Raw genomic sequence first — 17,177 nt, forward strand, 5'->3', positions numbered from 1 at the left:
GGTGAGGGTCAGCATAGGGTCAGCTTTCAATAGGGTCAAGAAAGGGCTAGTAATAGGGTAAGGAGATAGGGCAAGCGATAGGGAGGGTGCAGCGGTGGACGTGGTACCTTGGCCTCTGGGGGGGAGCTGGGGGGGGCTTTCCCTTCTCTCTATCTGGTGATGGGCTAGGTAAGCACTGGAAGATTTTTGTTTTGTTTAGGATTGAAATGGCAGGAAAAAGGTTTACAAGCGACCGAACTTGGTGCTTTCGGGTACGGTGTATTTTGTATATGGTTTGGTATTTGGACAAGTTGGTGACGTGTATTGTATTATAATGTAGAAATGTTGTTAGAATAGGGATAGACTTAAGGGGGTTAATAGATAGGTTGGGAGGGGGTCGGGGGGGGGGTTTGCCTGACCCAGCCCCGGACTATGCGGACATGGGAGGACATGGGGCGGGGGGCTGGGCTGGGGTGTTGGGTGTGGTGGTGGGGGCCAGCATCTGGACTATGCGGACGTGAGAGGACATGAGGCGAGATGCTGGCTGGGGTGGTGGAGTTTAGGTAAGAAGGGTAAGGTTAGGGAAAGTCAGGATGTGTATAGTGTGATTAAAAAATATATATATATAAAAAAAAAAAAAGGATAAAAAAAAAAAAAAAAATTGGGATTAGTATTATTATATTTTGGATTTTTGGGGTTATTATTATTATTATTTTATTATTATTATGTTGTTGTTTTATTATTATTATCATCATTATTATGTTGTTTCTTTAGGCCCTTGGTTGACGCGGGTCGGGGGATTTTCTGTTGGTACTTTGGATTACGTTTATATGATGTTTGTATATATTCTAGTTATTGTTTAGTTTCGGATGAAGTGTAGATGTAAGTATATAAGATTGGGGTGTATGTGGCCGGGTCTGGTATCGTTTTCTCTTCTCATATACAGAAATGTATATAAGAAAATTTGTTTATAAGAATTTGGTTGTGACTTTTTGGTTATATGGAATTAGTTATGTATTTGTTTTTCAGTTTATGTTTTGTAAATTTATATAAAATAAAGAGATACAGGATATAACTCAGGATCAGTACAGGATAAGTAATGTAATGCATGTACACAGTGACTCCACCAGCAGAATAGTGAGTGCAGCTCTGGAGTATAATACAGGATATAACTCAGGATCAGTACAGGATAAGTAATGTAATGCATGTACACAGTGACTCCACCAGCAGAATAGTGAGTGCAGCTCTGGAGTATAATACAGGATATAACTCAGGATCAGTACAGGATAAGAAACTCCTTTCTATACATGTGAATTGGATTGTTTTTGCAGCAGGTTCATGGATTTCTGTAAACCCCTTTGAGATGAATCGGACACTTGTAGAAATGTCTGCCGCGTGTGAATGTTACATAACTTGGATTCTAACATTCCCCTGTATTGGGGCTGGGAGACTTTTCGTTACCTGAGGGCAGAACAGTCACAGTTCAGATAATTACAGAGCGGTTATTTCCTAGTCTCTGGCTGTGGAGCAGAAGACGATGTAAGGATCAGTACTAGGGAGCGTCACTTTCAGATATGAGCGGTAACGATCACTGCCCCTCCCCCGATGGCCATATGAGACCCTTCATACATTGTCTAAGGATCCAGTATTAGAATTATCTGCAGGTGATGAAGCAGCAGCGTTATTTATTGAGTAATAATACAGGACACACAATGTCATTGATTTCCCTCCCGCTTCTCTGTCGCCCTTGTATTGAGCTGGTTGGCACAGTAGACCAGCGTGGCACCCAGTGAATGTCTTGCCAGTCAGGCGCCCCAATTGTCCCCCACTGATAACAGATTTGTCTGCCCTAAAGCCAAGCAATATATTCTGACTACATAAAGTTGCTGGTTGTATTGGTGTGGACTTGAAAAGTTGTATTATGGAGATTCTGCCCCAGAACACCCCTATAGACGGAGGTGTGACCCTGTAACATGAGTTATAACCCACCCCGGAAAAATCGCCCCACTAGTGCAGAGACGCCCGTTTTCAGCACTGCAACGGTGTTTGCCACTACCTCCATGGCTACAGTCCCCTCTGCTACGGCCACTGCCGGTTGTGCAGCCACAGCCCCGATCGCCCCATATAACCCAAAACCGACAGTGGCCCCCAGTGTGACGGCATTGTATGTGAGACGCTTGTTGTAACCGGAGCAAAACATTTTCTGCTCCTCCATAAGATGAGCCTCCAGTTCTTCCTGCAGCGCAGCGTGATGACCGGGGTTGCGACCCAGGAGCGAGTCTTGGAACTTTTTGGCGAGTTCTGCTGACTTCTCAGAGACCAGGGTCTGCATTGTGGATGGAAAGCGGTAGTTTGGCTACAGAGAGGAGAGAAAAGGACACAATGAAGGGCTTCTATCCATCAAGGTCAACCTTCCATGTTCATAACCTGCAGATGATCCAGGGTTAGGTCTACATGATTATCAGGTCACATAACGTCATTATTCGGATATTTTCAGTTAAAAGTTTTGGTGAAGAAAATTTTGAATCCCCCCCCCCCAAGTCAAGAAAATTGAAAGCTCCGGACTAACCAGCTTCTTCAGGAATTCCCGGAACTCCTCTTTGGTGCTTTCCATGATCTTTCTGTTTTTGATCGCATAAAACATCTGTGGGGTGAAGAAGACAAGACAATTGGGAGACGCAGAAGGACTGAGTTTAGGTGGCCAGAGGCCAGAGTCACCCCAACACCCGGAGACGTCCGCCCGTCCTAGACCCCAGTGCAGGAGCCCATCCGTCATGTAAGAAGGAAGGATACAAAACGTGTGTGTGTGTGTGTGTGTGTGTGTGTGTATACAGTGTGTGTGTGTGTATATATATATATATATATACATATACACACACACACACATACAAACACACACACACACACTAAGATGATGCCATGTATGACCAAAATTGTCCAACTTGAGAAAGGAGCCGCTCCTCCAAAGACTAGTAACCCGGGAATGTTATATGTTGGCAACTTCTGTAAGACTGCGAAATCTCCTCTTCCTACATCAACCTATGCCGTTCCTCATTTTATTGGCTCCTCCCTCCCTCTGTGGCTCCTCGTGAGATTTCTCCCTGCTCTTATACCCTCCCTCTATAGCTCCTCCCTCATTTTTGCAGCTCCTTTTTGTCCTTCCCTCTGCAGCTCCTAGCTCCTCCCTCTTTTTATGGTTCCTCAAGTTTTACACTGATTTCAATGCATTGTCTGATCCATTACAGTGTAGGAGGTAAAGGCTGAAAAAAAATAACATATTTTGACACCAAAACCACAAAAACTTAATAAAGGAACCTAAGTGACATCTTCCCGTGGAGTTTCAGAGCAGTGACTGGAGATCCCTTTGAAGGTGCCGCAGTGAAAGTCTCGTTCTTTTCTAGTTCTGATTTGCAGTCAGTGATCAGGTCTGACATTTGCCATTCACTTTCAAAAGCATTTTTCTTCGAAGACACAAGTTGTTCCTCTTCCTGTAGGTTACACTGGTGCTAAACTGGAACCGGCTCTGCTATATATGTAAGCTCTGCTATGTATGTAATCATCCCATGGACTGGAGCCGCTTCTGCTATGTATGTAATCATCCCATGGACTGGAGCCACCTCTGCTATGTATGTAATCATCACATGGACTGGAGCCGGCTCTGCTATGTATGTAATCATCCCATGGACTGGAGCCGCCTCTGCTATGTATGTAATCATCACATGGACTGGAGCCGCCTCTGCTATATATGTAATCATCACATGGACTGGAGCCGCCTCTGCTATGTATGTAATCATCACATGGACTGGTGCCGGCTCTGCTATATATGTAATCATCCCATGGACTGGAGCCGGCTCTGCTATATATGTAATCATCCCATGGACAGGTGCCGGCCCTGCTATGTATGTAATCATCACATGGACTTGTGCCGGCTCTGCTATGTATGTAATCATCACATGGACTGGTGCCGGCTCAGCTATGTATGTAATCATCCCATGGACTGGAGCCGGCTCTGCTATGTATGTAATCATCCCATGGACTGGAGCCGGCTCTGCTATGTATGTAATCATCCCATGGACTGGAGCCGGCTCTGCTATATATATGTAATCATCCCATGGACTGGAGCCGCCTCTGCTATATATGTAATCATCACATGGACTGGAGCCGGCCCTGCTATATATGTAATCATCCCATGGACTTGTGCCGGCTCTGCTATATATGTAATCATCCCATGGACTGGAGCCGGCTCTGCTATATATATGTAATCATCCCATGGACTGGAGCCGCCTCTGCTATATATGTAATCATCACATGGACTGGAGCCGGCTCTGCTATATATGTAATCATCACATGGACAGGTGCCGGCCCTGCTATATATGTAATCATCCCATGGACTGGAGCCGGCTCTGCTATGTATGTAATGATCACATGGACAGGTGCCAGCCCTGCTATATATGTAATCATCCCATGGACTGGAGCCGGCCCTGCTATATATGTAATCATCCCATGGACTGGAGCCGGCTCTGCTATATATGTAATCATCCCATGGACTGGAGCCGGCTCTGCTATATATATGTAATCATCCCATGGACTGGAGCCGCCTCTGCTATATATGTAATCATCACATGGACTGGAGCCGCCTCTGCTATATATGTAATCATCACATGGACTGGAGCCGGCTCTGCTATATATGTAATCATCACATGGACAGGTGCCGGCCCTGCTATATATGTAATCATCCCATGGACTGGAGCCGGCTCTGCTATGTATGTAATGATCCCATGGACTGGAGCCGGCCCTGCTATATATGTAATCATCCCATGGACTGGAGCCGCTTCTGCTATGTATGTAATCATCCCATGGACTGGAGCCACCTCTGCTATGTATGTAATCATCCCATGGACTGGAGCCGGCTCTGCTATGTATGTAATCATCCCATGGACTGGAGCCGGCTCTGCTATGTATGTAATCATCCCATGGACTGGAGCCGGCTCTGCTATATATGTAATCATCCCATGGACTGGAGCCGGCTCTGCTATATCTGTAATCATCCCATGGACTGGAGCCGGCTCTGCTATATCTGTAATCATCCCATGGACTGGAGCCGGCTCTGCTATATATGTAATCACACATAACCTCTCTTTTCCCCTCCAGACACACAGTCCAGGAACCATATGGCCCGTGCAGCGAGTGACCCCCCCCAGATCGCCCCCTAATGAGTAAGTTTGGGTCTCAGTGTGTGAAGATTTGGAGGAATCGAGCAGTTCTGTACATCGGCTCCTTCTATAAAAGTCTCATGTAGCATTTCATGCTTTACAGATTTAACTCAGATCTAATATGATGACATCACTCACCTCCATCGGGGATGAAAAACCAAACTTCTGCTGATTCAGAACATCAACAAAATCCTAGAAGAAAGACGAGTCATCCCGTGTTCTAGTCAAAACCTCGAAATACATGCCCATCCAAATATATATATTTATTACTGACAGGTTGTCACAGCCCCACCCTTCCGCCCCTGAAATACTAATATGTTGGGTGAAGTGTCTGAGGAAAAAAAACAAAGCATAAAAAAAAAACCTTCAACTTTCCCTAAGAGGCAACTTGACCAGAAATGCAGAAGATACAAATTGGCGCCGTTTTCCTGCGCTGAACAGAATGACGCTCGTCCTCCTCCACTCACCTGCAGCATGGAGGGAACGCGGCCGCAGGTCAGCACTTCTCCTGTTTCGCTGGTCTTAGTCCGGTGCCACACTCCCTGCACCACATCCTTCACGTACAACCTCAGATTGTCCTGGAAATCCGTGTCCATATCTGCGAGGATGAGATCACACACGGCCTGCGTCAGATTATTGTAACATAAGAAACATCAAATTCACATCAGGAACAGAGAATGTGACCCCGACGTCTGGAGACGCTACAACAAGTATGAAATGGGTCTCAAACCATGACCCACCAGTAGTTGTCACCCACCATCCCCGGGATAGTCTTGTGTAAACTTTATAGTAGCAAAGCCTCATGGTCCAAAAATCATTGAAATGGTGACGTCTTTCTGACACGGTACTGATTCTCCACGCGGAGATCCAGCTGGTGTGAGGAGTCTATAGGACAATGCTCCCTGGGAAAAAGTATACAAAATAGCTCTCCTCCGGAAGGAAGAACACTGCCCCCTATAGGTCCGTCTCTTTATACATGACTAGGGTTATTACCCAAACCAGGGACTCCCATCTTCTTGTAATCATAGAACTTACGTTTCCCCTTCCGTCAGATCAGTCTGATAATTGGGCAGATGTTGTATCTTCCTCCATTGTCGTGAAGGACCTTACCTTGGAGTCTCCCCTGGCTCTCTCCTGTGATGCCTTTGCCTGGGTGTGGGAGTAGGAAGCAGCGGGTGTGACTCCTCTCCAGATCCCATAAAACTTTGGGGTAATTACAGCCCTTCTGGAGTTTCTAAGATGGAGAGAAAAACAGAAATACAAATGAAATGTTATATGGTGACGATCTGGAGTAACAAGAGGGAAGGAAGCGAAAGGTCTAAAGACCCGACACACAATGAGAGGTCACTGGTAGGAACGTGGTATGCCAGGCAGAGGTCACAGGAGACCCCGACTGGTGCGATTCTAGGACTTCAGGTACCCCCTTCCTTCGTAGGATAGAGTTGTGGCGTGGGTAGGAGAGAGTTGTGGCATGGGTAGGAGAGAGTGGTGGCGTGGGTAGGAGAGAGTGGTGGCGTGGTCTTCTGGCTGTTTACCTACTTATGTTGCCTTTGGAGAGGGGAGATACTTGGGCAATAGGAAAGGGATACAGCTTGTTAAGAGGACCACTTCTTCTACACCCGAAAAATCTGATGTCACAGTGGTAGAAATCTGCCCGTGTAGATACAGGATGGAGTTGGGGAGAAGAACATTCATGAACTTTCATACCTCAACTTCCCGGCGGATATAAGACTGAGCTTCTTCTCTGCCACAATTGTTGGAGTCATGCCAGTCTCTGATTAAAATGTCCAAGTACTGAAACATACACAAGAGACCGGGTGTAAATCAATCATCCAAAATAAAGGGGATATGATGAGCTTTTTAATGTCCCATGTAGGATAATAATCTCGATCTGCTACAGAGACTGGTGGAGTTGGAAGAAGGAAGTGTGAATGGACTATGGAGGACCTGGAGAAGACGAGACCAGATCACCTACCTGTAAACCTGGAGAGCCCAACTCTTCTCCCATGTGGAGATACATCTGGAAGGACAGTGGACGTGTTAGTCATTAGATAACCATCACATAGTCTGTACATAGAAGGCAACGGTCTACATGGACAGGACAATCTAACGCACCCATATCAGACCCACTTATAAAATAGCCACTTAACCTATGGGTGGAAAGTTGAAGCCCAAACTATATATTGGAACTAGTCGTAAACTATGTCACCTCAGTCCAGTTATAGCAAGTAATGATCTTTCCCAGATCCATCTCCTTGTAGATCATGTTCCTCAGTCAGTGGTCACAAGAAGTCCTCCATGAAGCCATTAAATCCCTCCAAACTCCAAGAACTAGAAATATATATCAAATACCCACGTTTCCCCAGTCACGTCTCTATACGGGCATCTGAAGAGTGAGACTCCTCCAGTATAACTTGTATGGACTCAGAGCACGGCGGTGTCCAATCCATCCTGCTCGTAGTCAGAGGAACCGGTCAGTCCTCAGCCTCATGTCTGTATATTCAGAGCACCCAAAAGACGAACCAGTCACCCATATGTCCTACACCCCTATAGGAACCCACCATATATCCCAGAACCCATGTACTCCGACAGACCTCTACTTTATAATGTTCATCCTAAACCAGTGATCCTGCAGGATCTGCAGATGATAGACCACGGTCCACACAACACTCACCTCCATGTAGTCCAGTTCTGTCTCCTTTAAGCTTCCGGCCACATTGAAAACCTAGAAGAGGCAATAGAATGCCGGTTATACCCGATAAGATCTACAACTCATTATCTGGTGACTGGAATAAGGACGAACTGGGAGGTTCCTCACCAAATGAGAGCTGAGGAGCATGGACAATGCAGACAACTTAATGCAGCTCTCCCGGTCCCCCTCAATGTCCAGAGACCCCTCTGTGTCCAAAATGTAGACGGCAACCTAAGAGAAGGTAAAAACCAAGAGTCAATGTGGATCAGAACAATAATACGATCACTACGGAGAAGAAGGCTCAGACCAGATGGAAGACGTGGCCATCAACCTTCAGGCAGCATTCGATATTTCTACAACCCTGTCCAGGAACGACGTCTCTCACCTTCTCTCCCTCATGGCCCACGATGAAGGGTCTGCTCCACATCCAGATGCCCTTTGTAGTGCTGTCGATGCCACATTTCCATTCAAAGCCTTGGAGAGGCTCATCATTTGCTCCAAGACTGAGCTTCTCGCCCTTCTCCTACAAGAGATTTCAAAAGACGACTGAAATTCAAGGAAATTATTCACCCCCTCAGACGAAAACCAGACGTGTCGCAGAGAACACGAATCCCACACATCGACCCTAAGGAGACAGTCATGTCCGCATGAGGAGTCCATGGTCTTCCTGCATGTTCCCTGCCCGGTCTATGGTGTGATGATGGGAGTGATACTATCTGTGTACCGTGTAGAATAGGTCACGACCATATGGGGGGGGGGCATTGCTTATTCTCAAAACTTTTGAGAAGAACCGGGCAACAACTACCCCCACGTGGACGGCAGGTCCCTGGAATGAAGCCGATTACCGGAAGACCAGCGCTCGGACCCCTCTATGACGGCAGAAATCACTGAGGTCAATGGACCTCCAATGAGACCAGAGGGCATCCCTTCTTATTAACGGGCACTGGAAGTCGGCGAGGACAACCCCTATGATCCCGAAATGTAAATAAACACAGAAAATCTTTTTATAAATGACCCCCAGACATTTCGTTGGTGCCCCCTTGTCCTCCACTCACCTGACTCGCCAAGGCTCTCATGATGTAGTTCATGAGGAACGACTTTCCGCGGCGCTTTTCTCCGATGACGCAGAGCAGGTAGACGGGGTAATCAGACAGACCTCTGTTCATGAAGCAATCACAGACCACCGACTCATCCAAGTGTAAGCCGCCATTCTCATCCGTCCACACCAGCTGCAGCGGGTAACCCTGCTCCGGGGACGGCGGACATTCCTGCGGAGAGAACGGATGTGGATTACGCCATTTTCTCTCCATCATTTTTCCATGATTTTTTTTTCTCCCGCTGCGTTGTTACCGTCTCGCTGTTCTTCTCTTGCATTCCCCGTTGGATCTTGGTGATGATGTTCATCAGACGATAGTCGGGGGCAATCTGATTTCGGGGGCATTGTTTCCGGCACTCTGGGCACAGGTAACCCTCCGGGTGTGGGGTGCTCCAGTGGGTGGAGATGCAGTTTCGACAGAAGGTGTGTCCGCAGCTGATGGTCACCGGACTCTGCAAGTCATCAAGACACACGGAGCAGGTGATGTCCTCCATCAGACTGTGAAAACTGACAGCGCCATCCGGAGGCAGTGGAGCGTCATTACTGGAGAAAACGGAGAAACAATGGTTATTGTGAGGAGAACCCCCCCGACCCCGTATGAGAGGTGGAGCAGCACCGGAAACCTGCTAATCCACAACCGGTGCTGGATTATTGGCCGGGCCCCTCAGTCCGACATCGGTCTCTCACCTCATAGGTTCGGCAGTCTCGCTGTATCCGGCCGCTCTATTTTTCCTCGGCCTCCTCCTCGCTTTCTTCTTCTGGGGCTCAGTCCGTCGCTGCGTCGTCCCCAGCGAGGCGCGAGGCTGCGGCCTGTCTGCCTCCCCGTACCTCCTGGCCTCCATGTTTATCTGCTGCAGCCGCCCCTCTGTCCTGCCTCTCCCCTCCTCAGCTAATTTTCAACAGCTGCTCTTCCTGCTTCGTGACACTAAAGCCCGCCTGCCCTGATGCAGCAGAGCCGAATATGTCATTTAACCATTTGTGGAACGTGATAAATTCTGGAGGAAGTTTTATGGCGTTTATATTGGTCGTTATAGTCGTTTTATAGCGTGAGCGTCCCGGAGCTTTACATGATGGACGCCGCACAACGTGTTGTAGACAGGTAGTCCATTTAAAGGGCCGGTGTCCCGTCTCCGTATACGAAGCTTCATCGTTGCGTAGTGGAACGTTCTAAAGCTTTATAATAGACTTCGGGGGGAATTTGCAAAGACCGGCGTTTCATCGTCATATACGGCAGCACGCTGGAGTAAAAGGCGCCACATTTATTGAGAGGCGCACGACTCTGTTTAAATTTGGCGCATCTTGTGTTGTCCGTGCGCCACAAACTGAAATCTATGCGAGTACGAGCTGCCGTAGATTTCCTCTATAGTTTTCACTGATTTCTGGCGTATATGATAGTAAATCTGTCCGTCTGAGTGTGGCCCCGCCCCCATTTGCGCAGAACAAGCGGGGGCCAAAAGTTTCGACTTTTTTTCCTGCCAGAGAACTCGTGCAAATGGCAGATCAAATCTCCCCATAATGTTTCAATTCCTTCCTGTTTTTAAGATTCCTGCTTGCTGTCAGTGACTTGAAACATTGTTGTTTAAAATTAGTGGCTGAATACCCGTCCTTACCTGATACTTCTCACAGCTGAGGGTTTGTTACAACATATCAGTCTAGACAATCCTCTGAGATAAACACATCAGCAGCACTAGTGTCGCCTCTGTTCTGATAGTTTGTTACAATGTATCAGTGCAGGTAAAATAGAACTATATGATGTTACAAACCCCCAGCTGTGAGAAGTATTCAGTCAGATTGGCTTTTCATAACATTAAAGGGCTCGTTAAGTGTCCTGTAAATCCTCGTGTAAAGTTCTGGAAGTTTCTCGGAGACTTTGGCGCAGGTTTATCGGGATCGTCATAAGATTTGTGAATTCAGGAGTCAGAAAAAACGGTGACAATTCTGTGTAATTCATCACCGCGGCGCAGGAGACGTGGCAGCGCGCGGTTGGCATCTGAGACGCATTTCTCCTGTCCCCCAATATATTGTATCAAAAAATCTGTTAATAAATTTGGTGCCGTGGCGAATTTCTCGTAGCCGCACCCCTTTCAAATTCCCTTATTTGGCGCACTGTAAATCTCCTCCATTGTGTTCGAATTCTACACTGTTTATAAGATCTCTGCTTGCTGCTGAACAGTGAATTGAGCGATCGGCAGAAGTTCACAGGATACAATATTGTTCTGCCACCTGCTGTCCTCGCTGAGTATTGCAGTGTTATTTACAGAAGTCATGGGGGGGGGCAGATGTCTCTAAATCATGGGGGGGGCACATTTCTCTAAATCATGGGGTGCAGATTTCTCTAAATAATGGGGGGAACATATCTCTGAATGATGGGGGGGCACATTTCTCTAAATCATGGGGGGCACATTTCTCTAAATCATGGGGGGGCACATTTCTCTAAATCATGGGGGGGCACATTTCTCTAAATCATGGGGGGGCACATGTCTCTAAATCATGGGGGGGGCACATTTCTCTAAATCATGGTGGGAGAACATTTCTCTAAATCATGGGGGGGGGGCACATTTCTCTAAATCATGGGGGGGGCACATTTCTCTAAATCATGGGGGGGGCACATTTCTCTAAATCATGGGGGGGGCACATTTCTCTAAATCATGGGGGGGGCACATTTCTCTAAATCATGGGGGGGGCACATTTCTCTAAATCATGGGGGGAGGGCACATTTCTCTAAATCATAGGGGGGCACATTTCTCTAAATCATGGGGGGGGGCACATTTCTCTAAATCATGGGGGGAGGGCACATTTCTCTAAATCATAGGGGGGCACATTTCTCTAAATCATGGGGGGGGGGGCACATTTCTCTAAATCAATGCAACAATAAAGCTGCGGGTGGATTTGCTATTAATTATTGGGGACAACCGCTCCACTTCTCCCTTCCACTACTTCTGATGCATTGTGGGAGATTTTGTTTTAGAGTTTTTTTTCTCTGTTTTGTCTATTCTTCCCCCTGATCACGGCAGCAGTGTCTATAGAGACGGAATATCTGCTCTGCATCATCTTTGGCCGGGGCCCAGTCTTAGGGTATGTGCACACACACTAATTACGTCCGTGATTGACGGACGTATTTCGGCCGCAAGTCCCAGACCGGACACAGTGCAGGGAGCCGGGCTCCTAGCATCATAGTTATGTACGACGCTAGGAGTCCCGGCCTCTCCGTGGAACTACTGTCCCATACTGTAATCATGTTTTCAGTACGGGACAGTTGTCCTGCAGCGAGGCAGGGACTTCTAGCATCGTACATAAGTATGATGCTAGGAGTCCGGCTCCCTGCACTGTGTTCGGTCCGGAACTTGCGGCCGAAATACGTCCGTCAATTACGGACGTAATTAGTGTGTGTGCACATACCCTTACTTTCTAATCTACTTGTAGAGGTAGATCATGAGGAGTCTATGGGGCCCTTAGAAAGAAGGGGCCCAGCTCTGGTTGGTCACAGTCACATTCCGATGCAGAACCACAACTCCCAACTGTCAAGTATCACAAAGAGGGACAACTGATGCGGCGCGTGTAGCATGCAGTGGGAAACGTTCTTTCTTTTAATCCACGCCTCTAATCCCACCCAATCTAGATACACACCCGGTTCAACCCACACATTATCATGATCCCATAGTGCCTCCCACACAGTATAATGCCCCCAAAGCTGCCCCTAGTGCCACTGCCCAACTATAAAGTGATAGTGCCCTTGTAGATAGTGCCACAGTGTCCATGTTTATAGTGCTACACTCCCCCCCACTTGTAGATAGCACAATTGGGACTCCCTCTAGGAGCGTAATCCCCAGCTAGAGCATAGGCCGGGGATTCCACTCCTAGAGGGAAGCCCTGATGTCACTGTTCTTATATGGACAATGACGTCAGTGGCTAACAGTTGCCGACTCTGGCCGGGGATTCGGCTCCGGGAGGAGCCCCTGGAGTCAATGTCCATATATGGACAGTGACCACAGGGGTTTCCTCTAGGGGCGGAATACCCGGCCAGATCATCGGCAACGGGGATTAAGCTCAATCAGTAGGCACTGACGTCAGTGTCCATATATGGACAGTGATGTCAAGGGCTTCCCGGGGCGTCCTCGGTGAGCGGAGGAGCTCCCTCTGGTCTGAACTAATTTTGAAGCAGGGAGCGGATTGTTCCCTGCTTCAGGAATGGGTTCATCTGTATCTGCGTCCTGAGGATGCAGATACAGTTGACAGCGGGACATACACAAGGTCACCGGGGACAGCGGGACAACGCCCATAATCCGGGATTGTCCCGCTGAATCCAGGATGATTGGGAGGTATGCAGGACCCTATTCCCCCAAGAGGAACAGCATTGTGAGCGATTGGCCCAAAGTTTACGGAAAGGCAGAAACAGACAGGCGGCACAATATTGGGGGCTCCTCCTTTTCACGGGCACCACTGATCACTGTATTTACTCAGAATCTACCTCCATGATGGGAGTTGCTGATCCTGCTGGGTGTAGTCATCCACATTTACTGCCGATCATCATCCGGAGTTCTGCCTCGTGGCATGTGGCAGTTATTTAGCTGCCTGAGGGTATGTTCACATGGGGCTTTATTTTTTTGACTGCATGGTCAAAAAACACATAAAAAAAAAAAAAAAAGCGTGTTTTCATGGCCATTTTCGTGCAGCGCGGTTCTTCCAGGTGAATCATTTCTTTTACACGTTTCAACTGTAAAAAACGACTAAACCGGAAACATTGCAAACCGCAGCAATTCACAGTAAAGTTGGGCGCAATTTTTCCCGGCCTTGGCGTTTTTTTACAGTTGTCTTCAATAGAGCCGATCTGCAATACCAGACACAACCCGTAGACAGGTGTGGCGCTATTTTTAGAGGAAAGCCGCCATGTTTTTATAATCCTGTCTGCACACGCTGCAGATTTTGCGTTTTCTGCAGAAACAACCGCAGGCAGATGTATAGGACGCATTTTCAGTGTCATAGATTTCACGCAACAATATTTGCAGCGTGTGTAGGGAACCTAAGACTCGGTCTACGCGGTGACATCAATATTCTGCGAAAATCCACAACAGACCAAGAAATGTAGACATTTGTTCTTTATTTTTTGTGACTTCAGTCTCCCCACCACCACTAGGGGGAGCTCACTGCATATGACGTCTACAGGGGCTGTACACACCTGTCTGCAGGAGGCGCCGGCCGCTGTTAAAGAACGAATCAGAACAGAATTTGGAACCTTTTAGGTAAACAGTCGGGTGACTTTTGGCTGAGATTTTGGTTTTTATTGATACATTTAAAACTCTTTTTTATAGTTTTTATTTTTCATCGTTTACAATTCTTCACCTTACAGAAAATATAGGGAAATATATTATGAAAGACGTTGTCGGAGGCGTCAGAGACCTCACATATTACACAGTTTAGAATTCCATAAAAGTCATCGGTCTGGAGCCCCCACAGACCCCGAGAACGAGGCCCTCAGCTCCCCTCTACCTGATGGAGAAGTGGCCGCACATTCACAGTCACCGCCATTACAGTCAATGAAACATCGGAGTGAGCGCTCAGCTGCCTCCGGACCCCACTCATCGCAGATCTAGTCAATAAGAGGTTTTGTTATAGGAAACCCCTTTCAGTGACAGGAGCAGTTGCCCCATTACTTTCCGTGGAGACTTCTCATATAATCCCTCGATCATAGCGCCCCCTACATGAAAAAAGCTGCCACCAGTGCATTATATCTAGAGTAATCAGAAGCCATTGGGCCCCATGGAAGAAGGGGCCACAGCTGCCCATAGAATCTATAAAGAAATGTTGACTTGAATAGGGGCTTCTATAGGGTCTCATTGGAGCCGCATGACGTCTATACCTACAATGATGGGGGTCATTGTTCTGAGCAGCAGCCTCACTCTGGCTTTGGCACCAGCTGTTGGGTGTCTTCGGATGTTGAGCCATTGTTATTAGATCTATCATCAGTCGTCTGATCCTTTTTCTTCTCTTTATGTCCAATAACACCCCCTACACCTGCCCCGACTCCAGTCCCGATGGCCCCTAGGGTGACAGACCCGCCAACTGCACCGGTGACCACGGCGGCAGTCGTGCTGCCCAATAATGCCACGGCTTCTGTCGCCAGGACTGTTCCAACCACAGCAACTCCCAGGACGCCTCCGGCCAAGCTGAGGACACCTCCCCCCACCGCACAACCGATCCCCACTGCACACTTTGTGAAGCGCTTGGAGTATTCGGTGCAGAAATTATCCACTACTTGGTCCAAGAGGGTCTTCATCTCGTCCATAAGCTTCATCCTCGATGTGTCATTGCCGCCTTTCAGACTCTTCTCATACTCATCCAGAAGACGAGACGCCTCCTCATTGACTTTAATCCTCATCTGAGAGGGCCGAACCCTCAAGATCTTGAATAGAGAAGATGTGATGGGAGCCTAAGGAGGAAGCACAGAGGTCAGAGCCCATGTCATTGGCCAGGACTGCCGCTATATACACATCATGGGACCATTATGACAACGGACCCGTCACCATGAAGAGAATTTGTTGTATTTCCCCTCGATTAATCCCAAGTTTGGACAATTTACAATATCATATTACTATTCAGTGGTGTTAGTAAAAAGGGGAGGAGCAGTGACAACCAGAAAGTGAAAGAGAGGCCGGTTGTCACCAGTAATAATTGGTTCAGTTTGTGATCACGGTGGATCTCATGAGCGGATGCTGCACAGGGGGAACCTTGAAAAAAGTCCAATGTGAATGATTAAGAGTAGAGTTTAAAGGGATTGTCCAAGATTAGAAAAACATGGCGGCTTTCTTCTAAAAACTGCGTCGCCCCTGTCCATGGGCTTAGCTGTAATACCAGACACAACCTGTGGATAGGAGTGGCGCTGTTTCTGGAAGAGGGCAGTCATGTTTTTTTAATTCTGGACAATTCCTTTAAGTAAAACAGAAGGAGCAGAGCGACCTCTAACGCCCAGCGCACTGCACACAGATACAGGAATAATCCGGCTACCTCTTTTTCCACAAATTCCTGCAATTTTCTAACAGTGTTTTTCATGTTTTTGAGGTTTTCGAATACATAGAACATCTGTAAAAAAAAAAAAGAACGAGGCGTTAATGAAGATGAAGTGCGATGACGAGGAATATCAGTCCCATAATTATATAGCACAGCGGGGATCGGGAGACGCCCTCTAGTGGCCAGAGTGAGAAAACACATCGTGACTCAGGACAGAAAAGAAATGGCGCAAGGAAATGTGGGGAATCATCGATATTACAAAGCGCGTCACTGGTTAGACGGCAACTTATTCTTCACGAGACATTTTCAGAAACATTCAAAGCAAAATGTCTCAAGACTTCTAAAAAAGATTATTTGGAAATGTCTTGGTTTCAATTCCTTGGACTATAGAGCGGGTGAAGCCGTAATCCAGATGAACAGGATTCGTGGAGATCAGGGGTGCGGGGTGACTCTTCCTGATTTTGGGGACTGATACGCTGCCTCTAGTGGCCAGTTTATGATATTACGTTATTACCTCCATTGGAGAAGCAAAGCTGAAGTGTTCTGCCTGCAACGTACTGACAAAATCCTGAAAAAATATAAACACAAAATGAGAAAGAAAGATAAAATAAAGTGAAGACAACATTTAAACGTGAACATTAACCGGAATCTAAACATGAAAACCCGTCCTGACCTAGTCCTGCTCACACAGCTGATGTGCATGTTACAATGTACAAGCGCTGACGATCCTCTGTGGACACAGCAGGAGCACAAACCTTTCTCCTGTCCTGGACTCCACTCCGATATCTCTTCTCGGCACTGATACATTGTAACAACCTCTCAGCTGTGTGAGCAGGACATGGTTGGGGCAACTTTCCGGCAAGACCATAAGCAGCAAAAACCTTCAAATAAAAGCAGACGCATTTTGTGCTGAGACTCTTACAATAAGCCTCAATAGTAGAAGACTTCAGGCAGACATCATTTATCATGTAATGCTACATCTTTGCAGGGGGTTTGGAGCTCTGGATCAGAAAACAAAGCTCCGACCGCTATGAAGATATATTAATAAGTTAATGAGCGCAGAATGATGGAGGACACGGTATATACTGTATATACTCCACAGACCCTACAGCAGACACGTCTCTACGTTACAGCGCGCTCTATAACTTCATCCTCATCATCGCAGGACGTCTCGTCACGACCCTGCAGCGCA

The 17,177-nt window shown here is 47.3% G+C and overlaps 2 protein-coding genes across 2 annotated transcripts in view; both read right to left on the reverse strand.

Moving 5' to 3' along the window:
• Positions 1–1,627: 1,627 nt before the first annotated feature.
• Positions 1,628–9,985, reverse strand: LOC142656080 (RING finger protein 112-like). Its single transcript, XM_075830949.1, has 13 exons — positions 9,668–9,985; positions 9,235–9,523; positions 8,940–9,152; positions 8,270–8,407; positions 8,011–8,115; positions 7,867–7,917; positions 7,168–7,212; positions 6,900–6,986; positions 6,303–6,426; positions 5,660–5,790; positions 5,331–5,384; positions 2,549–2,623; positions 1,628–2,335 (listed from the first exon to the last, which is right to left on the reverse strand). The coding sequence occupies exons 1-13, from the start codon at positions 9,820–9,822 to the stop codon at positions 1,958–1,960; spliced, it is 1,845 nt and encodes a 614-aa protein (XP_075687064.1). The 5' UTR covers positions 9,823–9,985; the 3' UTR covers positions 1,628–1,957.
• Positions 9,986–14,277: 4,292 nt separating this feature from the next.
• The window catches only part of LOC142656078 (RING finger protein 112-like), an 18,709-nt gene continuing 15,809 nt past the window's right edge, over positions 14,278–17,177 (reverse strand). Inside the window, exons 12-14 of the mRNA XM_075830947.1 lie at positions 16,500–16,553; positions 15,983–16,057; positions 14,278–15,407 (exon numbers count right to left, since the gene is read on the reverse strand). Coding sequence (XP_075687062.1) covers positions 14,874–15,407; positions 15,983–16,057; positions 16,500–16,553 — 663 coding nt within the window. The 3' untranslated portion in view covers positions 14,278–14,873. The remainder of the gene's footprint in view (positions 15,408–15,982; positions 16,058–16,499; positions 16,554–17,177) is intronic.

Source organism: Rhinoderma darwinii, chromosome 6 (assembly GCF_050947455.1).
Source record: "Rhinoderma darwinii isolate aRhiDar2 chromosome 6, aRhiDar2.hap1, whole genome shotgun sequence".
Taxonomy (NCBI): domain Eukaryota; kingdom Metazoa; phylum Chordata; class Amphibia; order Anura; family Rhinodermatidae; genus Rhinoderma; species Rhinoderma darwinii.